At 45.5% G+C, this 23,504-nt stretch overlaps 4 protein-coding genes across 9 annotated transcripts; 2 read left to right on the forward strand and 2 right to left on the reverse strand.

The window, feature by feature from the left end:
* Nucleotides 1-80: 80 nt before the first annotated feature.
* On the reverse strand, nucleotides 81-3,561 carry LOC112896989 (beta-1,6-galactosyltransferase GALT31A-like). The gene is made up of 11 exons (XM_025965143.1): nucleotides 3,352-3,561; nucleotides 3,113-3,152; nucleotides 2,961-3,022; nucleotides 2,656-2,861; nucleotides 2,525-2,585; nucleotides 2,353-2,431; nucleotides 2,130-2,250; nucleotides 1,953-2,040; nucleotides 1,622-1,747; nucleotides 1,426-1,535; nucleotides 81-409 (listed from the first exon to the last, which is right to left on the reverse strand). The coding sequence occupies exons 1-11, from the start codon at nucleotides 3,465-3,467 to the stop codon at nucleotides 261-263; spliced, it is 1,158 nt and encodes a 385-aa protein (XP_025820928.1). The 5' UTR covers nucleotides 3,468-3,561; the 3' UTR covers nucleotides 81-260.
* Nucleotides 3,562-12,473: 8,912 nt separating this feature from the next.
* LOC112897722 (kinesin-like protein KIN-1) lies at nucleotides 12,474-17,311 on the forward strand. Of its 6 annotated transcripts, none has more exons than XM_025966111.1 (17): nucleotides 12,474-12,739; nucleotides 13,344-13,473; nucleotides 13,872-13,974; nucleotides 14,095-14,138; nucleotides 14,347-14,376; nucleotides 14,475-14,591; nucleotides 14,700-14,725; nucleotides 14,826-14,907; nucleotides 15,041-15,082; nucleotides 15,164-15,197; nucleotides 15,286-15,361; nucleotides 15,849-15,997; nucleotides 16,100-16,161; nucleotides 16,263-16,354; nucleotides 16,449-16,563; nucleotides 16,653-16,832; nucleotides 16,959-17,311. In XM_025966111.1, exons 2-17 carry the CDS (start codon nucleotides 13,360-13,362, stop codon nucleotides 17,121-17,123), a joined length of 1,431 nt encoding a protein of 476 aa, XP_025821896.1. In that variant the 5' UTR covers nucleotides 12,474-12,739; nucleotides 13,344-13,359; the 3' UTR covers nucleotides 17,124-17,311. The 6 variants fall into 6 exon arrangements, with proteins under 6 accessions (XP_025821896.1, XP_025821899.1, XP_025821897.1 ...); XM_025966114.1 differs by having other exon boundaries at nucleotides 13,359-13,473; XM_025966112.1 differs by having other exon boundaries at nucleotides 12,474-12,713.
* A 64-nt stretch (nucleotides 17,312-17,375) lies between these two features.
* Nucleotides 17,376-19,865, forward strand: LOC112897723 (28 kDa ribonucleoprotein, chloroplastic). Its single transcript, XM_025966117.1, has 4 exons — nucleotides 17,376-18,003; nucleotides 18,666-18,767; nucleotides 18,931-19,236; nucleotides 19,657-19,865. The coding sequence occupies exons 1-4, from the start codon at nucleotides 17,521-17,523 to the stop codon at nucleotides 19,714-19,716; spliced, it is 951 nt and encodes a 316-aa protein (XP_025821902.1). The 5' UTR covers nucleotides 17,376-17,520; the 3' UTR covers nucleotides 19,717-19,865.
* A 453-nt stretch (nucleotides 19,866-20,318) lies between these two features.
* Nucleotides 20,319-22,245, reverse strand: LOC112897725 (40S ribosomal protein S13-like). The gene is made up of 5 exons (XM_025966119.1): nucleotides 22,088-22,245; nucleotides 21,927-21,999; nucleotides 21,669-21,807; nucleotides 21,366-21,552; nucleotides 20,319-20,587 (listed from the first exon to the last, which is right to left on the reverse strand). Exons 1-5 carry the CDS (start codon nucleotides 22,108-22,110, stop codon nucleotides 20,554-20,556), a joined length of 456 nt encoding a protein of 151 aa, XP_025821904.1. The 5' UTR covers nucleotides 22,111-22,245; the 3' UTR covers nucleotides 20,319-20,553.
* Nucleotides 22,246-23,504: the final 1,259 nt, after the last annotated feature.

The raw sequence follows: 23,504 nt of genomic DNA on the forward strand, positions 1-23,504 counted from the left end.
CCTCCGCTCAGAGTCGAAGACAAATCTTCAGAGATCCGTCTACCAATATCTAGACAAGCATACACTGAGGTTTCGTCAGCTAAGGTCAATTGCAGGTTGTGGTCCTCATCTTTCACCTTCTCCCATTTTCCGCATACAACAGATCAAGGAAAGATGGCATTGCTGCACATCTGAAAAACCGGACCATTGCATACCAAGAATGTTTCTTGACTAATTACAGAGCCCTACAGAAGAAACGGTACAGCGATGTCCCCTGGCTGTCAAAACTGTGCGTGCTCTTCGGCTCCACGGCCTTCCCAGCATCGCCGGTGCACTTCTGTCATCCTCTCCACCGGGTTGCAGATGCCCGTGCAGTTCCAGTCGAAGGACGCTGCGCATGGGTTTCCAGCCTGTGCTTTCCATTCACAGTCTGCAAGATCAACAGAGATGCATGAAATGTGTGCAGAGTATAGTAAGATTTATGAGAGAGGTACCACACTGTAACCTGAACAATGACCTGAATAGGTTTGCAAACATATGGCAGGTAAAATGATGCTTCATACTCGTGTCCATTCCATGAACTAAAGTCTAAAGATGCCATTTAGGTGCATCTGAGAATATGCTATAACGATCGGGTAGTGACTGGCCAGGTACGTGGAATACATTAATTCCCAAAGACAGTGAACAGTACCAATCACAGCAGCATTGAACATGAAAAAGATAGAACCATGCCAACTAAGAGAATGACAGACAAAAAGCTTATTGCTGCAGAAGGTCAACACAGAGTACACTTGCAAACAGTGGCAGGGAAATTTTCCACATGGCACTATATTTCGAGTTTGTTCAAAAGTAATCATCTACATCTACTGCTCAATGTTGGTAGTGTTCAAATGAATGAAATTCAATTTCAGGCTCCATTATTGCCCGAGGTGGATGCCTAGACCGCCTATGCATTGCTTAGGGGCTAGGCGGTACCATCCCACCAAGCTGTCTTGCCTGCCTAATCACCCAATTGGGTGCTAGGCGGTGGTCTGCCTGCTGCCTGCTGCCTAGGGGCAGTGACAAATGATCAAGGGTCTTGTATTGTATTGGTGAGATTGTTGTTGAACACCATTTGTCAGCTATGAACATATTTTGAGTATGGGGCCATTGCTGTTAAGCAGAGGACAATGCTGGTAAGCTGAGGACAGAAAGTTGGAGAAAGCAACTTTTGACTAGTGAAGATTGATGCTAGCCAGTGGTGTAGTTGTTACACATTCATATCATCCTTTTCTACTAGAAACTTCAAAAAATTGCTCAGCTAATTAGTGCAGTAAAGCAACTAACTCCCAGGTTAAGCAACGTCATGCTAATATCCCAATGACCATGCAATAATTAACTAGATGCAGCAGGAGTAAATACCCAAGAAGCATGAAAAAAATTTAGTGTAAAAATGCAGGCACCAACCTGGGGGAGTACCACAGCAAAGGCTTCTCTCATCAACATGCTCGACTTCCAACCCAATCAACCAAGAGCCAAATGATACATCTTCATTTGAATACTTGTGCAGGATATGCCTGAAAGGTGGTGTCGGACAAAAAAAAATGAATTAAACAGACAGCTAATCTGGTATATAGTATTGCACACCATTATTACAACTCACCGGTTTGCTGATATGTAAGTAGCTAAATCCCTGGTAACAGCATAAAGCTGCCGTGTTGCATGCCTAAAATAGTTGTTACCCTCAGTCCCAAACTTCCAATGATCTGGCTCATAATACTTGGAGTCACTGTTAACATAAACAGGCACTTTGTTATGCCATTTCTGAGGACAAATCTTGGTAAGATGGTTAGATGAACCTATCTGTAGGGAGTAACTGGTAAGTAATGTCCTTATAACGAGTAAATGTGAAAGAGTGTAATCTTGATTGTTCAATCGATTTGGAGATGAACCATGTCATGTAAAAAAGAAAGTCTGGAATTATGGAACACTACTTTTTAGTAACAACAGGTCCGGATTTCATGCAGCCAATGTACACCCGAGGTTTCATCCTGTGTCGTGCCAAAATCGATCTGGTGATACCTGTATTGAAAGAGTCCCTCCAATCTCAGTGTAGTGCATTGGTGCTATAGCAGATTGATAAAAATTGAAAGGTCCTCGTGTTGGCATACCAATGTTGACATGAACATTATCATCAACTTTTACATAGAAATCAGCATCCCACGTGGTAAGAGCAGTTGAAAGGAACATCTGAATCTTCATAGGTAGCCCTCCATTGCCTTCCACATGATTCTGTAAAGGATGATCAATGTTGCAAACACATCAGTGGTGCGGGTCATTGATTAAATAAAAGAAGAAGAAGAAGAAAGTTTGACACTAATCAACTGAACATACAAGTCTCAAAATATCATTGTATTCTTTATCTTCTGCATCAATTGCGCGGTCCACCTCGTTGTCGGGATTTGGATTTTCACTGCAAGAAGGAATCCCCAAATTTCAGGAATATACCACAGAATAAGATTGCGCCATTGTTTGTTTTAAAACCCACTCCAAACAAGGTCAATACCTGCGTCCAATGACAAAACGGATAACAGCACCCTTCTCTTCCAATCTTCGTAGCTGATCACCTACAAAAAGTTCAACATTTTACATGAAACAAAGGCTCCACGGTACAAAAATTAAGAAAAGGGCATCTACCTTGTGGCATCCATGTCTGCCTTATTGAGTCTCTCCGCTTTCGGTTAGCAAAAGTGGTGAAAACCCCCATGACAAAAGACATCCTATGCCGCATGCTTCCCTGGTCACCCTCCGAATCACTCGGTGACATGCCCTGGCTCATCGCCTGGGCAGCTCTAGCAGCAGCCAGGCGCATCTCAATGTCCGATATCGTCTTATCCAACGCCCTACGATTTGAAACACCAATATTCATAAAAATTCATACTTGGTCCAGATAAATTTTGAAACGAAGTTTATTTCAGAGGAACTGAATAGTCTGGCATTACATGATGACTTCGCGAGTCTGCGACACTTGGTTCAGCGCGGCCCTCGAGTGGTCAGAGCTTGCCTGGAAAATTGGAAAGCAAAATGTTAATGCGCACCCATAGGAACATGAAAGGGGGAGGAGAAGAAATCTGAAAAAGTAAATATGCATTACCTTGTCTGGGCAACCGGGATGCTCAGGAACTGGCCAGTACCTGCAAAAAAGCACACCAATGTAGACCAATTAACACCATTTTCGGCCTCGAAATCGACGAGCATTGTCTCAATCAGCAGCGAAGAGGACGGATTGGTGAATGCAAGACCAGAGTAGCAAGGAACTGGAGGCGCGCGGGGACTCCATCTGAACGGGCGGCTGATTTTGGGGGGGTGGGGGGGGGGCGTGGGCGAACTGACCTGTTGACGACGCAGACGCCGAGGAGGAAGCAGGCAGCGCAGAGCGTGGCCACCCACCGCGTGGGCACGCGCGCCGGCGGCGCCTTGTGCGGCCTCAGCGCCGCCGCCGCCATCATGGTGCCCGCCTGCGCTTGGCCACCTCGTTCGAAAGGGGGGAGAGGGAAAGGGAAAGGTCCGTCACCGTGTCCGCGTTGTGAATGGCTGAGAGCTCTGGCTCTGGCTGCTTGCTGCTGCAATGCTGCCAACGGAGGGCGCCTGAGTGTTCCGTGGACTCGGTCCATGCTTATATACCCCGCCTTTTTTTTCTTGTGAATTTTAAGCTTCCATTTACCATTCATCTTCTGCAGTGCGTTTGGGAGTGTCATCATACTATGCGACTTTAGGGGGTGCTAAATAAAAAAAAAGTGATAAAAAAGCTTTGGTACTTCTTCTAGCTTCTGAATGTGTGGCATGCCAAACATTTACCGATCATTTTTAATAATCCGATGCCTCATAATCACTGTCCTCCGTGCAACTACGTCAACGATGTTAACGATGTATTTGATAGTTACATGTTGCGGACTGCGGTTTTTGGATACAAATATGAAATTGCAATGTTTGAATAAGACTGAGGAGGCATAAATTTTTCTTTTTTGAAGGATGTCTATTGCATTTCCTACATGTACATCTTTCATCTTGGTCTCCGATTTCCCTTTCTTTGTTTCTTTTTTTTCCTTGTCTAACAGATATGTTTCTTTAGACTAAGAAGTATGCTTTTTAATGCCAACTTGCTAAGCCACCCAAGCAAAGCAATAGAAACCCCGCAAGTTAGCGAGTACTAGTTCAAACCGGTACGGTGGGAGTACCTTGTCTTCTCCTTGCGGAAACGAAATTTGCATTGCCATGCCATGGACCAGGTCCACCAACAACTTTCCCCGCAGCTCGCAGACAGGGGCATTAACTGGCGCTGCAGCCCTCCTGGGTGTTTGTACGCGGAGCACGAAGCGGGGGGGCATGTCCTCTCCTCTCTCCGCCTCTGTGCCTGGCTGGACCCGGTGTTGGAAGACCACATGTGCGGCGACTCACCACCGACTCCGCAAAGAGCCAGGAGGGGGCGAGACCGCAAACCGCCAGCGCTGGGTGTTGGTGGTCCACCGTCCACGGGTGGTGGTGGTGGAAGCTTCGCCGGTTGCTTTGCTTGCCTGCCCCCGCCAAAAAAAATAGTAATAAAGAAAATGTTGTCGCCGTCGTACCACGAATCCACGCGGGCCGAGGCCCAAGGCCAACTAGCGCCGTGCTGCCCGTGCACCGTGCACCGTGCACCGGCGGGACACGGCCAATAGTGTAAAGGCTCCTTTTTGCGGGCCCACTGTCATTGGTGGCTGTTTGCTAGTGCACCTGAGGCAACGCTACGCTCATCACAGTGGGGTATTTTCCGGTAAAAAGATAGCGAGCATTGTTGATTAGGGAGGAATATAGTCATTAGGATCAGCTAAGGGAACTCCTTGGCATAATACAGTTCCGGTAAAAAAAAATTATTAATTGAGCCTATTCATAAGGTACCCTGATCAGAATATCAAAGTTAAGTGAGCTTCGCATGGTAATTAAACTAGCATAGCTAGAAGATCCAAGCTTGTTGGTATTAGTGTAATCACCATTCCCCTCTCAACTCTCAAAAAGTAAAAAAAGATGGAAAAAGCAGACATCAAAGTTAAGCAAGCTTGGCATGGTAATGGAGTAAGCTGGTTAGCGTTCTCAAAAACTAAGCCGGCTGGTCCCTTGGGGTCAATATATAGTATGAGCATTCCCCTCTCAAACAAAGCAAAGAACCCTCATCTAAGATAAGTGAGCTTCGCATGGTAATTACACAACTGAGCTCGTCAGCGATCTAGAGGTACTAAAGGTGGTTGGTAGAGTACTAGAGTCGCGTAAGCATTGTGTCCTCTCTCTAAGAGAAAAAGATGGGATAAAGGACGTTCACTTTGCCCTCACCGAAAGGATGCATACAGCAATGATAGGTAACGCCCATTAGTTGCCCGCATGATCGTTTTTCAATGCTAGCCCCTTTGATTGTTGTCCCCCTTTGTGAGGCTGGAGAAGCTAATGCATTGCATTTGCACATGGGCATGTGACGCCGCCAAGTGACGGGATGATTGCTGATGATTGCGTTCTTTTTTAGCCCATGAGTTTAGGAGTAGTTGGAAGAAAAATGGTGCACCTACCTGCTATCTCTTCTCCTTTTCTTTTTTCTTTTTACAAATATATCTAAGCACGCATTTCGTTAAGAGGAAAGCAATACTACCATTACAAATTTTAATAGGCAGAGATTATTAAGATGGATACAGAGCAACCACCAATCAAGTGGCGGACGATCTCAACAAACGAATAAGAATTACCGTGGGAGGAGCAAAGCATCCACCCAACCAACCAACCATGGCGGCAAAGCATCCACCTGAAATGATCCCCAACCAACACGACGGCGGCGGTGAAGCATGTATGCTAGATGGAAATAAGATTATTTATGCTAGAATTAAATTCGCCACCGCACCATATTGAAATAAATTTTATATTATGTAGATTCTTCCATGCATGTTCCTCATAGATAGGTGAAATGTACGGTGTTCTTTATTTTTCTAATGAAGAATTTAAATCGCCACGGATGAAAATGCCTTTGGTCACTGTTTTCTCATTAACAAAGTCATAGTGTATATACCTAATACCTAAGCTCCGTGCCCATTTGCTTCTGCTCTTTTACTTAAAATTTGGAAGGTGATGGTCCACCCAATTTGTATGGCACTTTGAAGTGCCACCTTGTTTCTGTTTCAACACCTGCCACGACTCATACAGGTTCTATATAGCCACGTTTCCAATATCATCATGTCGAGCTGTCGAGACATTATACTGCAATATCGATATGCGTATATGAGGTGTTTCTGTATCCTAACGCTTCTTTATCCTCTAGGGCGTGTTTGGGCCTTCCAATTTATGTTTTCTTCAATCCAGCCCCTTTCTTCTTCAAAGTAGCCCTTGGAAGTTCAAACAAAAAAGTCCTTTTAACCACTCTCAACTATCAACATAATTTAATTTACCCTCTCAACTGAAAAACTGCATATTCAACAACCCCAACTTTTGAAACCGTCCAATTTACCCCCCCCCCCTCGATGGTTTCAAAAGATGGTTTTGCTAACGTGGTGTCATATCAGCAATCCTATATAGCGCCACATTAGCCTAGGAGTCACTCTGGGCGTTCGGGTTAGCCCGAACTTTCAGGTCGGGTTATTCGGGCTTTTGAAAGTTCGGGCTTTCAAAACCTAAGCCCGAAATGGGCCTGCACGTACTACTACCCGAAAATTCGGGTACCCGAAAACTTCGGGTTCGGGTTCGGGTAGCCCGTACTACCCGAACTACTCATGCTCCTGGAGTCCTGGAGGCCGGAGGGGGGCGAGCAGGGAGGCGCCGATGGCCCCTGGTCCGTGCTGGCGTGTGGCGTGCTCCTGAGCGGGGAGGCCGGCTGCGGGGGGCGGGGAGGCCGGCAGCGGCGCGCGGGGAGCGGGGAGGCCGGCGGCGGGGAGGCCGGTGGCGGCGCGCGGGGAGGCCGGCTGCGGGGCGCTGGGAGGCCAGCGGCGGCGCGCGGGGAGGCCGGCTGCGGGGGGCGGGGAGGCCGGCGGCGGGGCGCGGGGAGGCCAGCTGCGGGGGAGCGGGGAGGCCGGCGGCGGCGCGCGGGGAGGCCGGAGGCGCACGCGGCTAGGGTTGGGAGTTGGGAGTCGCTGCGCCTGGGAGGCTGGGGCCTGGCCGCCTGGGAGCTGGGAGCCTGGGACTGGGAGAGTGGGATGCTGGGAGATAGGGCCGGGCCATGATCCGTTCCGTGGGCCGTGAGACGGAAAGAAAAAAAAGTATGGGCTAAATGGGTAGTTCGGGTACCGCGACCCTAAACCCGAAAAGCCCGAAATTAGTTCGGGTTTTGACAATTGCAACCCGAGAAGCATGTTCGGGTATCGGGTAATGGGCTGAATGGGTTCGGGTTCGGGTTTTTCGGGTTTTGGTCTTCGGGCTCGGGTTTTCTGCCCAGTGTGACCTAGGAGGTAAATTGGACCGTGTTGATAGTTTAAAGTGGTCAAGTAGATTTTATTCAAAAAATAGTTAAAAAATATTTTTTTCTTAGAAAAATATATGTAATTAAAAATCCTAAAATCATGAAACTATTTTATTTTTTCTAAAATTATGCTCTATTTACACTGTCCAGCTAAAAATTATTGAGATCCTATGGTCATACTTTATTTTTTTTTCTAAAAGTTGGTTTTGTTATTTATTGTAAGTGGCTCAACTTATTTATCATCATCTCCTGTATCATTTGAGCTAAACGAGCCGAGTTGAAGTTAACTTCCGTTAAAAATATCTAATTCTAATTTGAAAATAAAAATAATTTTAATCAAAATATTTTTGAAAGATCTGATAACTCCTAACCAGGAACCAGAAGATAGAGCATGGTTTTAGAAAGAAGTATGAAACGGGTTTTTTATATTTTTTTATGATGAAACCAGATTTAGAAATTTTAATTGCATATATTTTCTAAGAAAAAATATTTTAACTATTTTTTGATAAAGTCTACTTGACCATATTAAACTATCAAAACAGTTCAATTTACCCTCTTGTGGCTGATGTGGCGCTACGTAGAATTGCTAATATGGCGTGACGTCGGTAAAGCCGTCTTTCGAAACCGTCGAAGGGGCAAATTGGACGGTTTCAATAGTTGGAGGTGTTAAATATCTGATTTTTCAGTTGAGGGGGTAAATCAGATTTTGTTGATAGTTGAGGGGGGTTGAAAGGATTTTTTACGGGTTCAAAACATGCCTCTTTCTTGTTCAAAGTGGCCCTTGGAAGGATCCGAACTGTATCCCATTCCAACCCAGCCCATTAGCAGGGCTAGCTTCCTTCCGGCCCAGCACGGTCCAAAGTGCGCCTTCAGCTTTCTTTCCCCCGCTCTTTCCTTTCCCTTTCTCCGCTCCACTGCCGGCATTTCTTCCCTAGCGGCGACGACAAGGCGAGCGGCCCCACGCCCACGCCCACCATCGGGCGGCCACCCTTGGCCTAGTCTCATCGGGCGCCGGCGACGAGCATCCGACAGGTATGCCCACTTATTCCCTTCGCTTCCCTCTGTGCGAAATCGAACGCCCAAAACCTTGATGTATGCTATTAATCTAGTAGTTTACCTTGAGGAAACATTTGGGGGCTCGATTGAACCCCATTGCCCCAGGTTTAGTTCTGCCGCCTTGTATTGGTATGTGCAGACAAGAGCTCGAATCTGTAGAAACTCTCGATTCCTCAAGCCTGGAGGTTTTTGTACGGTTTCTGAATGTGTCATTGTCGCCTGAACTAGTATCTGAAGCAGGAGACTATTTTTTGATAAAGTCTACTTGACCATATTAAACTATCAAAACAGTTCAATTTACCCTCTTGTGGCTGATGTGGCGCTACGTAGAATTGCTGATATGGCGTGACGTCGGTAAAGCCGTCTTTCGAAACCGTTGAAGGGGCAAATTGGACGGTTTCAATAGTTGGAGGTGTTAAATATCTGATTTTTCAGTTGATGGGGTAAATTAGATTTTGTTGATAGTTGAGGGGGGTTGAAAGGATTTTTTACGGGTTCAAAACATGCCTCTTTCTTGTTCAAAGTGGCCCTTGGAAGGATCCGAACTGTATCCCATTCCAACCCAGCCCATTAGCAGGGCTAGCTTCCTTCCGGCCTAGCACGGTCCAGAGTGCGCCTTCAGCTTTCTTTCCCCCGCTGTTTCCTTTCCCTTTCTCCGCTCCACTGCCGGCATTTCTTCCCTAGCGGCGACAACAAGGCGAGCGGCCCCACGCCCACGCCCACCATCGGGCGGCCACCCTTGGCCTAGTCTTGTCGGGCGCCGGCGATGAGCATCCGACAGGTATGCCCGCTTATTCCCTTCGCTTCCCTCTGTGCGAAATAGAACGCCCAAAACCTTGATGTATGCTATTAATCTAGCAATTTACCTTGAGGAAACATTTGGGGGCTCGATTGAACTCTATTGCCCCAGGTTTAGTTCCGCCGCCGTGTATTGGTATGTGCAGACAAGAGCTCGAATCTGTAGAAACTCTCGATTCCTCAAGCCTGGAGGTTTTAGTACGGTTTCTGAATGTGTCATTGTCGCCTGAACTAGTATCTGAAGCAGGGTTCGAAATTTTGGAAAGGTCGATTGATCAAGCTTGGTCGGACCTAAAAGATGAGCCAAAGTTTCATGAGGCCTGTGCTGGACAATCAAAGACAATTAACCTTGAAGATGATTGCTATGGAACACCTCCTGCTGGCTCCAATCAAGTTGACACTGGTGGTGACTCATCAACCCCACCTAGTGCTGGGAATAAGAGACCACTTGGACGGGATGCAACTAAAGAATCAAGGAAGAAGGCTGCCTCATCCTCATCGTCTTCGGAGTATATTTCTAAGATGCTTGACCTTTGGGCAGACAGGTTCTCTGACATGAAGGATGGTCGAGCTGAGAAGAACAAATACCTCGCACAAATGGCAGCGCTAGAGAAGGAGAAGATTGATCGTCAGGTTGATATTGAGGAACGTCGATTGGCTCTGGAAGCAAGGCGGTTGGACTGGGAAGAACGGAAGGATGAGTCAAGGATGCTGGCTGAGTAAGAACGTATTCTTAGTATTGACCTTGACATATGCAAACCTGCCCTGCGCCTGTTCTACAAGGCACAGCAGGAAAAGATCCTTGCCAAGTACTCGACTCCACCATCTTGAGAGCTGTTATATGAGAACAATTTTATTTGTGTGAGAGCTGTTGTATGAGAACAATTTTATTTGTGTTAGAGCTTGTATGAGAACAATTTTATTTGTGAGAAGTATTGCGTGAGAACATATATAGTTCAACTCCCACTTCAGATAGAACAATTAAAAGGATACATAGTTCGATCTGATAGAACTTACATAATTCATGGATACATATATAGTTCAACTACTACTTCTAATAGAACAATTAAAAGGATACATAGTTCCATCTGATAAAACTTACATAACTCATGGATACATATATAGTTCAACTACTACTTCTAATGGAACAATTAAAAGGATACATAGTTCGATCTGATAAGGATACATTTACAGTTCAACTCCCACTGTTAAACCTAGAACCTAGCATCATCCAGTTATGCTCAGTAAGGTCCAACTGAAGCTGTGAATATACACCACGGTTGCGGAGCTTGTGATGTGCCTGAACAAAAGCACTGCGTTCAGCAAGGATGCCTGTAGAAAGATCAGCGTGCTGCCCTGGATCGTCAAAGTTTGTGTTCTCGGCGTTTTCGCCCTCGTCTTCGACAATCATGTTATTCATGATTATGCATGCTGTCATGATTTCCCCGATTGTCTGCCTGTCCCAGCCGTAGGCAGGCCCTCGAACGACTGCCCAACGAGCTTGAAGAACACCAAATGCTCTCTCAATGTCCTTCCTAGCACCCTCCTGTTTTTCTGCAAAGATGCGTTGCTTTTTCTGCAAAGATGCGTTGCTTCAGCTCCCTGGGGTTACGCACACTCTTCACAAAGGCTGGCCAGTCGGGATAGATTCCGTCTGCCAAGTAATATCCCATGTCATATGCCCTTCCATTAACCGTGAAGTTAACAGGGATTGACTCTCCCTGCATGTACCGTGAGAAGATGGTCGACCGATTAAGCACGTTAATATCATTGCAACTACCGGGCATGCCAAAGTATGCATGCCAAATCCAAATGTTTTGGGAGGCCACTGCCTCCAAAATCATGGAAGGTGTCTTTCCCCGTCCCGTAAACATGCCCTTCCATGCCGTAGGGCAGTTACGCCACTCCCAGTGCATACAGTCTATACTACCGAGCATTCCCGGGAATCCCCGACTCTCCCCTTCAGCGAGGAGGCGATCTATATCAGCCTCATTGGGTGCGCGAAGGTAGTATCCACTAAACGCAGTGATTATTGCTCTACAGAAATGGCGCACAGCTTTCAGAGCCGTTGACTCGCCCATACGTACGTACTCATCAACGGCATCAGCTGGGATACCGTAAGCGAGTATACGAATCGAGGCCACACACTTTTGCAAGGCACTGAGCCCCATCAGGCCCGTGCAATCTGCACGTTGGACAAAGTAAGTGTCCACACGTTGGACTGCATCGACAATCCTATTGAAAACATGTCTCCTCATGCGGAATCTGCATGTTCAACAATACCAAATTAGATGCTTAGCTTGCTAACAAATTGATAAAATAATACGGTTCTTTTGAGCAGCGCTTACCGACGTCGAAACTTAGAGGGGCCATACACCGGCGTCGAGGCGAAGTAATCGGCCCATATCCTTTCGTGTCCACTACCGATGTCACGCTGGACGACCTGACGAGGTAGCCGGGGGCCTCGCTGTTGACTAGATCCACCCTCATCCATGGAGGCGAGCATGAACGTCGTCACTTCCATTTGATGGAGCTCCAACTCCATCTCTTCCTCTGAATCTTCATCATGCTGCTGAATGTACTTGAGCACCAAATTCTTGCCTTCCATGGGTGAGAGACTATGTGAAGGATACGAGAGTGCTAGTACTTCGTTCTCTTGCGTTCCATTTATATATATATATAGAATCTGTTGGTTGTTTCTTCTTTGCCAAGACTAACACATTTCTTCTTTGCCAAGACTACCGCATTTCTTCCTTGCCAAGACTTCCAATTTATTCTGAAGTAATGTTAGCTGCAAATACTACGTACGTGGAGAAGATTCAGTTGGTTGGAGGGAAGGGGAGAGTTAGATGGAGTTTGTTTCAGATATAACTATTAAAAATTGTATTGTGGGATATAAAGGACATGATATAGGAAGTGTTGATGGAGAGGATTTTGACACAGAGGATGCAAGGATGATATAATATTGCTTTAGGGGGTGAGATCCAGAGGACACCAGTAAAGTTAGTCTTAGGGTGTGTTCGTTTCCGATTAGAGCCCTCTAAAAATTTTAGAGTGTTCCTTCACTATAAAGAATCGCAGTCTTATTAGAGACCGAATTAGAGGGCTGTTTGGTGCTGGAGCTCTAAAGTTTAGATGTTTCGGGTTCTAGACGGGTGAAACGAACACACCCTTAGGCCTAAAATGAGGTCCAATCCATAGAGCAGCAGGCAAGGGGCAGGCAACGCCGTCCCCAGCAGCACGCGCGGCTCTCGCGAGCGCGACGGTGCCGGCGCCGCCGCCTGCCCGGCTGGTTCGCTGTGCCGGCCGCCGGAGGCGCGGAGCCCTCGTCGTTCGCGTAGTCGCCTCTCGCCGGCTCACCCGTCGCCGCCTCGTCGGCAGCTCGTAGCTCTTCGGCTCCGTCGTCACGTGCGTGCCGTCGGCCGGAAGGCGTCAGGTGCCATCGGTTCCCCTTTTTCGTAGGTATTTCTAAGGTTGCTGCCTTTTGCTTCTATTGCTATCTCTTTAGACCTTTATTAGGAGTCGATAACTTTGGTGTTGAATCCTTCACGAGAAATGGGTTTATTAATTGGAAGGATGGACCAAAGTTATTTGATGATTATGCTAATTCCACTGCTCACAACAAGGCAAGAAAGGATTATGAGTCCTACAAAAATCAGAGACAAAGTGTGAGACATGTAGTAGCTAAGGGTACTAAGAAGGGAGAAGAAGAATATAGAGGTTGTTCGTTATATTGGGAGTCGTAAGATTTCTTTTCCTGCAAGCACATGCTTTTTCGTGGACATAATGAGTACTCCAGCTCGAGCAGCAAGGGAAACTTTTTGAGATGCTAGAATGGTACAAGGAAAAGGATGAAAATGCTGCGCGGTTGCTTGGTACTGCTGGTAAGAATGGTACAATGACATCACATAAAATTTCAAAAAGATTTGTGCAAAGCTTGTGGAGAGCTGCTTGCCCAGTTGCAGTTCCGTTTCTGCATATGTGTTGATTTTATAGACCTAGAGGCTTTGCTTTGCTGTTTGAAGCTATCATATTGTTTCCTCTCAATTCTGACCAAATCTGACAGGTGTTGGACTGCCAGGATGTCCAATGTGACCGTGTGCGTGCGGTTCAGACCGCTGAGTCACAAAGAGAGGAAGGCTAATGCTGACAATGTCTGCTTCAGGAAACTGGACTCCGAGTCTTTTGTTTTCAAGGTTTGGACCCTCTTCAGTCTGCTGCCTTTAGCTTTCTTAGTTAAATGCATGCAGTGAATATTCATGTGCAGTCTCTTTTGGGATTCGCTGTTATGTTCTTGTTTTATACACTGCACTAGATCAGTTTACTGAATAGGTCGTCAGTTATCATGAGTTATGACCATGCCCTTCTGAACATTAACCTGCTTAAGCATCACCATACACAATTATTTAATGGGCACTGCGAGCAAGAGTGGATCTAGAACTAGTGTATCGAGAATGGAATGCACTCCTGTCTGTTGTGTTGATGCATTCATTACCATCAATCCTCTTCCCTTTGATCTTGGTGTGACTTTTCAGTCTCCTCATGTTGAGTTAATGCTTCTGTTTCTAATGTGCTGACAAACACTTTGAGTTAGGATGAGAGGGAAGAAGATGTTATATTCAGCTTTGACAAGGTGTTCTATGAAGATGCGCAACAATCTGATGTCTACAACTTCCTGGCAGTGCCCATTGTTTCAGGTTTGAGCTTTTCTGTTTCCTTCTAGATTTATTCTTCAAGACAGTCAGAGCTGTTTCGTTTTACTATACTTTTCTCATGTCTGGATTGTTTGATAGCAATTCTATATTTTCTGGAAACAGATGCCATCAACGGAATAAATGGGACTATAATTACTTATGGTCAGGTATGTGTTGCTTTGCACACTTGTTGGTGCACAGGATGTATATGTGAAACCACTGCTTTTTCTTAAAAGTTTAAACTATGTCTGTCATATTGCAACTTTCTAATTGCAGTAAACGGTCATTATTTGTCGTTGTGGTGCACCTACTTACATGTCTGAATGTTTTTTTTTTGTCATACTGACGTTTTATTTTAAATTTGCTTTTGTGTAGACTGGGGCTGGAAAGACATATAGCATGGAGGTAAAGTGAACGTCCTTGGGCATCAATTTGGGATAAATACTGATCCTGTCGCTTCAGCTTTGACCTTACATGTGTATTTAATTTGGAATGTAACATAGGGACCAAGCATCTTGCACTGCAATGAGCAGAAAACTGGACTGGTACAGCGAGTTGTGGATGAGCTATTTGTATGTTTAAGATCATCAGCAAGCACATGGACTGTAAAATTGTCAATGGTAACATGCCAGCCTCATGCTGATTTAACATTTACATTGGTAGACTTTTGCTTAAGGTTTTAGGTTAGGTGATTTATAGTAACATTAAGTTCATTTACCATTTCTCAGGTGGAGATATATTTGGAAAAAGTGAGGTGAGCACTGGGTAGAGGATTTCTTATGATTTCTCTCTAGAGAATATTTTGTTTAAGTGCTGCTATGGATCGGATCAATTCTTTTCTCCTCATATCCCAGGGACCTTCTCGATTTGTCCAAAGACAACCTACAGATCAAGGAGAGTAAAACCCAAGGGATATTCATTTCTGGAGCAACAGAGGTCAGAATGGAGAACATGGAACCATCTTTCTATTTTATTTTCTTTGATATTCAGAAAAAAGGTACTTAGCTTTGGGACCTCCGTAATATCTGTTTTTTCTTGAACACTTATCTGGTATCTGTTATCCCTGCAGATATCTATTGTGAACAGTTCGGATGCATTAGAGAACCTTTCTGTAAGTTTTCTTGAGTTTTACTTGGAATGCCTTTCTCTAAGCAGATATGAATTTAGTTTTGTTTACTTGTCTAAATTACAGCAAGGAATTGCCAACAGAGCTGTTGGGGAAACACGTATCCTCTATTTGTTAATCTAGAGTCCTGAAACAGTTATTCTAAAACATCTGAATTTGATAGGGTATGCCATCCTTAATGTAAACAGAAATGAACCTTGCTAGCAGTAGAAGTCACTGCTTATACATTTTCTCAGTACAGCACGGATCTACTTCAGATGAGAGGTATGCCAAACATCAGTAATACATGGCTCTATGTGCATTTAGTGTGTGCGTGTGTGTGTGAGAGGGAGGGAGGGAGTGCATCATGGTTACCAAGCTTCTCGCGGTGGACCAGTTAGAGCGTTGAACTCCGAGAGTCGCTGAAACTCCCATCCCAACCCGGGTTCAAAGCATGACACCTTCTTAAAATAAAGCCTGGGGGGAGTCTGCCCCCATTGTTGAGTTTTTCTTTTTTCCTGCATCATGATTAGATGGTTCTTGTAGATTGTTGCATACCTTTATAACATTAGATAGATGACCAGGACTTCAGGTTTTTTCGCACATCATGATGTTTTCTAGACCATTAGTGACCATGAATATTTGAATTTCAAGTGCTTTTGATAAAATATCTATTAAGCAACTCTCATCTTGCTACGCATGCAATGATTTCTGTGCAATTCAATTCTCCTTTCTTGTGCATGGAGTTAATGACTACCATTTAACCTTATAGGGTAAAAGCAGGGAAGATTATTCTTGTTGACTTGGCTGGTTCTGAGAAAGTTGAGAAAACTGGTGCTGAAGGGCGGGTTCTCGATGAGGCAAAAACAATAAACAAATCCCTCTCAGCTCTAGGAAATGTCATCAACGCCCTAACAACTGGTAAGGACAAAAAGATCTTGTGTGGAAAGAACAAACTTGATAAAAAGTTAGCCCGCCGTGTGTTTGCGATTGGTTTTACCTGTCATATTATTTAACCTTCAGGTAAACAGAACCATGTGCCTTTCCGTGACTCAAAGCTTACACGCATTCTCCAAGATGCATTGGTTTGTCACAAGTTTCTCCAGCATTATCTTTTTTTTGGAGGAGAAGTATATCTACAAGATTCAAGATCATGTGGCTTTTCTAAACACTACTGCTTTTCCAGGGTGGCAACTCAAGAGCAGCGTTGCTGTGCTGCTGTTCTCCCAGCCCATCAAATGCACCAGAGAGCCTGTCTACGCTTCGCTTCGGAACCAGGTATGCCCCATGAACACGGCATGCCAACCACTCAACCTCACATCTTTACTGTACCACAGTAATTCGCTGTCCTCTATGGTAAATACCCTTTCAGGACAAAGCTCATAAAGGCTTCTCCAAAATCTATTCCTGAGGTGGTGGACAATGCCAAGAAGCCCATCCTTGGGACCCATGATCAAGATGATCTGCGTGATAGGATACTGACCAAGGTCTGTAGCAATCAAGCCAAGGCGATTAGTTTAGATTGTATAATTATTTCAATGGCGACGTCTTGCTCTGAACCAAATCTCCTGTTCAGCTAAGGTTGAGCCTGAAAGAGCAAGATGTAGACCTCCTGGAGGAGCTGTTCCTGCAAGAAGGCATCATCTTTGATCCCGATTCTATCACGGACATCGACTCGGCGTGCCAGGATACCGCAAGCGAGGAGATCTCGTTGCTGATGCAAGCCGTGGAAGAGCTCAAAGGAACCGTGGAAGAGGTAGCAGCACCAGTCATTCAAACATCCATCCATCCATCCTCGCTGTTGTTATGCGAATTTACCCCTGGCTTGCCGGTTGTCAAGACTCTCTAGGTGCAGGGGCTGATTCTCGCTTTCCCATTGCAGCTCACTGATGAGAACGAGAAGCTCAGGCGTGAGCTCGAAGTCGCGCAGGAGATCGCCGCTCAGGCCCAGCTTGCTGCCGCTGCCGGAGCAGCAGCCCGGAGCCGTACCCTGCTCGATTTCGTGCCGGCGCCCCTCCTCCGGCCGTTTGGGTTTGTTCCAGACTGATGGCTAGAGCCGAATATCGGATGCCTGTCCGTGTATCTCGCTCGGCTCATCGCATATGAGGAGCTAGCGGACGAACCATGTCATACATTTGCAGTACAGATCATGGTATACTTTGAGGATCAGCCTGTTTGAAATGCGGCGGCGGAAAGAAAATTATCGACATGCATATCAGATTTTCTCGTGTGAAATTCTTTTGCTGGAAATGCCTAGTTGCCTTTGAGGATTGGATTTGCTCTGATTTGTTTGGGAATCGGCTTGTCTTCTCGGCTGGTTGCACACGTGGCTTCGCATCCAACCGTTGGTCTCCTCCCTACCGCGCCAGCCCAGCTCCGCCCGCTTCCTCTTCCTCTTCCTGCCGCTCCAATCCCGTCCCCCCTATCTATCCATCACCCCCGCCATGGCCACCGCCGCTACCGCCTCGGCCTCCACCTACTGTTGCAACACCCTCCTCCACCTGCCTTGGCTGACCCATTTCCGTCGCATCTCCCCTCCTCCAACGCACCGCCCGGAGCTCTCGCTCGCCACCCGCCGAGCCGCGGCCGTCGAGTCAGGGACCGCCCGTTCCGGCCCGAGGGCGAGAGCGAGCTCGGGACCGCCACCGCCACCGGTTTTCGAAACGGTGGAGGAGGAGGAGGAGCGTGGGTGGTCGGATGCGGAGGCGGAGTTCAGTGACGAGGTGGAGGATGAGCAGGAGTGGGCGGGCGGCAACGGCGCGGCGCGCGGGGAGGACTTGGGCGCGGACGCCGGCGAGGACCTGAGCGGCTGGACGCGGCAGTGGCCGCGCCCGCGGGAGCTCTTCGTGTGCAACCTCCCGCGCCGCTGCGACGTCGAGGACCTGCTCGAGCTCTTCAGGCCCCACGGCACCGTCCTCTCCGTTGAGGTACACTACCCACCTGCCGCATCCGACTCGTCTGAATAGAATTTCTGAATGTTTGCTCTGATGAATAGAAGTATTTTTACCCGACAGGCCTGCATAGATTAGTTGCTCTTTGGTTGTGCTAGGTACTGCAGTAGTTGACTAGGAACTGATCATCAGCGGTCTTGAAAAATGCATACACCCCTTGTAATTGTACAAGTAGCTTGCCGCCATTGCCAAAAAATGCATCAGCAAGGCGCAGAATTCAGTATATTTGTTCTGAATCAATTATGATTGGCTTGGATACTTTGTTCGGGCAAATATGGTGAATTTATTTATTTATTCAGACATCTAGAATCTCTACTGGTAGTTTACTAGTCTTGCATCTATTGTACTCTGCAATTATCTAGATGAAGAACTATTAGATGAACAAATCATGCAGAATTTAAACCTAAACCATGAACTTCACATGGACACTATATTAGATGCTACTTTTTAAATGTCTTGCCGACTGAACGTGGAGCCGTTTAGCTAGATTTTTTAAATGGTACACTATGAGTAGAAACTGCATTTCATTTCATGCCTGCGTTCAAATGATGTCGTTAAATCTCTTGTTTTGTATCGCAACTCTTACCAGGACTTTTAAATGTGCTTTGATGCTTACCTCGGTTTTTGATAACATGCAGGTTTCACGTGATGCTGAGACAGGAATTAGCCGAGGGACTGCTTTTGTCACAATGCGTTCTCTAGCAGAAGCAAGAACAGCCATCAATGCTCTGGATGGATTTGTGAGTCACACTACACCACAGCTTCAGCTGCAGTTTCTTTCCCTGTTATCTAAAATGGAGCTACTCCATTCTCGCATTGTCATCAAATGTATTTTTGTCGCACATACCAATCCTTCTTCCTACGAGTCACTAACTTGTACTTGCATGTGTTTCTCTCTTTCAGGACTTAGATGGGCGTGAAATATTTGTTAAACTAGCATCTGATGTCATTTCCAATAGGAAAAATGTCAACCTGACCCATATAACGCCCACAAAGGACCACATCTTCGAAAGCCCACACAAGATATATGTTGGCAACCTTGCCTGGTCTGTTCAGCCTCAAGACTTGAGAGAACTCTTTACCCAGTGTGGAACCGTTGTTAGTACAAGGCTGCTGACAGATCGCAAAGGAGGGAGAAACCGTGTGTATGGGTTCCTTTCGTTTTCTTCGGCTGAAGAGCTTGAGGCCGCATTAAAGCTTGACAAAACAGTAAGGCTCAAGTTTTGTGTTTCATTATTTATTTGAGTTGTTCCAGTAGCTTGCTTTTACAAAACAGTCATTATAAATTCCTTCCTGAAATTGATCTGCAACTTTGGTTACATATATTAATCTAGCATACCTAGTGTTCTGAATAATAGAGGAAGTTCATATGAATTTTGGAGGACTTGAGCTGATTCCCATGAAATTCAAGCATTGAAACATGGCCCAATTATTTCCTGCCAGTATCCTAGATAAAATCTTGATTAATGTTTATTTGAGTTTAGCCCTACTTAGCAGCCCTAAGTTCCTATTTAACACTGAACACCTGCTGCAAGTCCTGTACTCTAGTCTTCTGCTTATCATACCCAGTAATATTGCTCCTGTGTTCACAAGCATCTTGGCTTATTTAAACTCTTGCCTCCGCAACAGGTTTTTTTCGGACGGGATATCGTCGTCAAGGAAGCTCATGTAGAGCGTCAGTCGCCATAAGCTGTCGAGGGTTACACTTCAGAACTCCAGCATTTTTGTCTGTGGTTTATTGGCTAATTGGGTTTACGTTCCAGGCACAGGCCACACAGCTAACAAGCATGACCCCTTATGTATGTATGAAGCAATTGAGTTCCCTGTTCATCAACAAAAAGAGAAGTGGTAGCGTAATTGAGTACCAGTGTGCGGCTGCTGCAATTTTGTTAACACCGGGATTGATGGCCTTGTGAAAAATTTAGGAGGAATTGACAACTGATATTGTAGCCATAAGATATCCATAAGCGTTAAGCACGCAAGTGATCCAAGTGTCCTCAGTAATCCACTGCTCACACATCGACATGACATGATGTTTTGCATTTCAGCCTCTACAAGTGGCGCAGCAAGCAAACCACATGATAACAGTTTTGTGAAGCCCCCGCCATAGATCGCTCTTGTGGCGGTAAGCACTAAGCAGAAGCAATGCCCCGTGGTGATCCCCACGCAACCTGGCTGAAGCACATTATTAAACAGGACGCTATTCAGTCCCCAATTCATCACCAACGCTGTCATCGCAAGAATTATAAACCCATTTAACGTCATACACCAGAATGTGAAATAACAAAGGCAGAGGCAACCACAGGATGGGCAAACCATGTAATGTAAATGATCAAATGTAGCTGACAAAATCTGGATGCAGGGTAGCAAAAGTCAACAGGCAGATCCGCGGAACCAAAAAGGGTTTTACACCATCCTCCACAGGAAATTCACGATTTCTAGTAGGCTCTAAACTTATAAAGCGGTATCCCAAGAATAGGGCCAGCTTTAAGCTGCTAGGAGTGTCTCTGATGCTGAGCTCCTCACTTAGGCCACCAGAGTGCTTGCGGTGGTGGACTCACTGCAGCAGAGCAAGAATTTGTGTCAGCTACATCATATCATAAGTATATAATACCGGAACAAAAACGCATGAGAACCACACATCACCCTTCGAGGTTAACAAAAATCAACACATAATCTAAAATAAGAACTACGGGTAAATCAGCTCAAGTACCATGTATCCCTAAATTCAACAGTCATTGTTTGATGTTTTCTTTGTTACACAGGTCTGATTTTCAGTTTGTTATTACTGTGGTACCGAGGTAACAAAACAAAACAGTACAGACTAAAACGTGAATTGATTTATTTGCCCTATGGAATCGTGTCCGGTTGACATGCTTCAGCAAGCTCTGAACTATGGTGAAGTAGAGCCTGTATATGCATTTCAAGCAAGAATATTCTGAACTTAATCGAGCATCCTGAGCCCACAGCTATTTGCTTATTTCTAAACTAACGAGTGGGCACAAGCCCAATCTAACCGCTTCAGAATTACATGCCACGCAGGGCAGCAAAGCGGCTCTACCATTCTATAAAGGCAAGCTCAAGCAGTGCAGAATCTATATCATAATGACATGTTTCTTTAAGTAGCAAGAGACCAGTGGCTTCTGCACACAATCAACAATACTCATCATGAGGAAAATGATAATACTGCAGCTCCTATATAGTAATTGGCAGACGCACAGTTAATTTACCAAGGCACAGAACAATTATAAAGTTATCTAAACTAGCACCGCATATATATGGAGCTAGATATTACTGACAAGCAAAAATTGAAGATATCATGGGCTCAAATGACTTACTACTTCCAGGTGGGCGGGAGCTTCTTGGTGCGCTTGTAGTAGCGAGCAAGGCGGTGGATCCTGCTCTCAACAAGAATAAGCCTGAATTTGGAGTCCTTGTCCTTCCTGTTCCTCTCCAGATGCTTCCTAATCGCCACCGCCTTCTTGATGAGGAAGTAGAGGTCCTCCGGGATTTCTGGTGCCAGACCTACACAAGTCCATCGAAACACGAATACACCACAAATCACAAAATACGAATCATGAATACGCCATAAATCACAATATAGCAAGAAGTAGATCGAGCAACGGGGATCTAATTCTCACCATGGGCCTTAAGGATGCGGAGGATCTTGCTGCCGGTGACGCTCTTAACAAGGGGAATACCGTGCTGGTCACGGAGAAGGACGCCGATCTGCGACGGCATCTGACCCTTCTTCGCCGCCTTCGTGATCATCTCATCCACCTACCAGGAGAACCAAAACACGCATCAACAAACCAAATCAACAATCCCACTAATAACGGAAGCAGGCGACGCCCGAATGGAATGGAATCGATAATCGAGGGAGAAGAGAAGTCCCTCACATCGGAGGCGGCAGTCTTGAGCCAGGTCGGCGGGGTCCTCTTGTACGGAAGCGCCGACGACGAGATACCCTTCCTGCGTCAGGGAGCCACGCAGCCGCCATTAGCACACAGATTCACTTGACTAGAGCAATAGCACCAGGCTATGAGGAAGGGAGGGATACCCGCGGCTGTGCATACGCCCCATGGCTGCTTTGGGGTGTTGACTCGGGCGACGGCGGGCGGGTGCTCCGGCGGCGGCGGCGGCGCGCGAAGGGCGAAAGCGGCGCGAGTGCGAGTAGAGGGGGACGGGTTAGGGTTTTGGGATGCTTACTAGTACTATCTGAGAGAATTTTCACTTGGATCCTTAAAATGATACTATTTGCAGATACGTGCTTACTACAAAACTTTTTAGACAAGTGAAAATGGAATTTACAATATTGAAACATGGCGGTGCTGTACATTCTATTTTTCTGTATACTAAAATTGCTTGCAGACAATTTATAAATTTTACTAGAAGATGAGATGGGCATGATATATCAGTTCAAAAAAATTTATTACCAAACTCAATTTAATCAAAGACACAAAAAGAAGATAATTTTTTAGAGGTGGGTATTAATATTAGAAATTTCCTGTGAAAATGCCATTTTTATTGTGGTTTGTTAAGTGAGCCACATGTGATAATTGACTATGAACACAAGCTATGGTCTTTCTTTCTCTTTTCACATTTTATTTTCTTTTTTACCCTTTTCAAAAAATTTAAAAGTACACAAAAACTTAGGATGGACCTAAAAACAAGAATAGTGAAATTCAAAAGTGAGAAAAAACCATATGACAAAATAAGGAAGCTAAAGACGGGTGTTAGAAACTTGCAAAGCTAAAAGATGCATGAAGACAATAAATTTTAAGGTAACCAGGCAACAAGCTTTTCACCGGTTATTTTTCTCACATTGGCCTTGGAATTATCTTTTAGATTAAAAAGAGCATTCAATTTCGAATTCCTATACAAAAGTCATATCTACTTACTAAACATTGCACATTTAAGTCCATAATAAGTCACTCATCAATTGTAAATGTAGACATGCAAAATGATATCAAATCGGTTGCCCTTCACTCCGCATCATGAAAAACTTAAATAGAATATATCCCTCGGTGACTCTAAATTCACTTGCCTTTTAAAACTCTTTCGACAAGCTCGTCCACAACGGCTGCTAGATTCACTGGCCTTGTCCATGACATCAATGAGGAGGCAGAACCAATTTGCGAGTCCGTTCATGGTGATAGCAAGCAGATTCATAGCTCATGCACAACGGTTCTAATATCGTCCATAATGGATCCACTAGCACATCGGCACCAACTCTCGTCTCATCCATGGTCGATGAATGTGCTTGTTCATGAACAACTTGCTCTTCCTCAACGACACGCTGCACGCATATGACTAGGAGGGGGGAGGGACCATTAACGAAGCTCACGAGTGTGTGTGTGTGTGATAGTTACACAGTTGCAACAATAATGACATGATCTAGGATTCCGGATATGGATTCCAAATGCTAGAATGTTTTATTTAGGTTGTGAAATGATAAGATTCTTAGAGGTGATCCA

This window comes from Panicum hallii, chromosome 6 (assembly GCF_002211085.1).
Source record: "Panicum hallii strain FIL2 chromosome 6, PHallii_v3.1, whole genome shotgun sequence".
Lineage (NCBI taxonomy): Eukaryota > Viridiplantae > Streptophyta > Magnoliopsida > Poales > Poaceae > Panicum > Panicum hallii.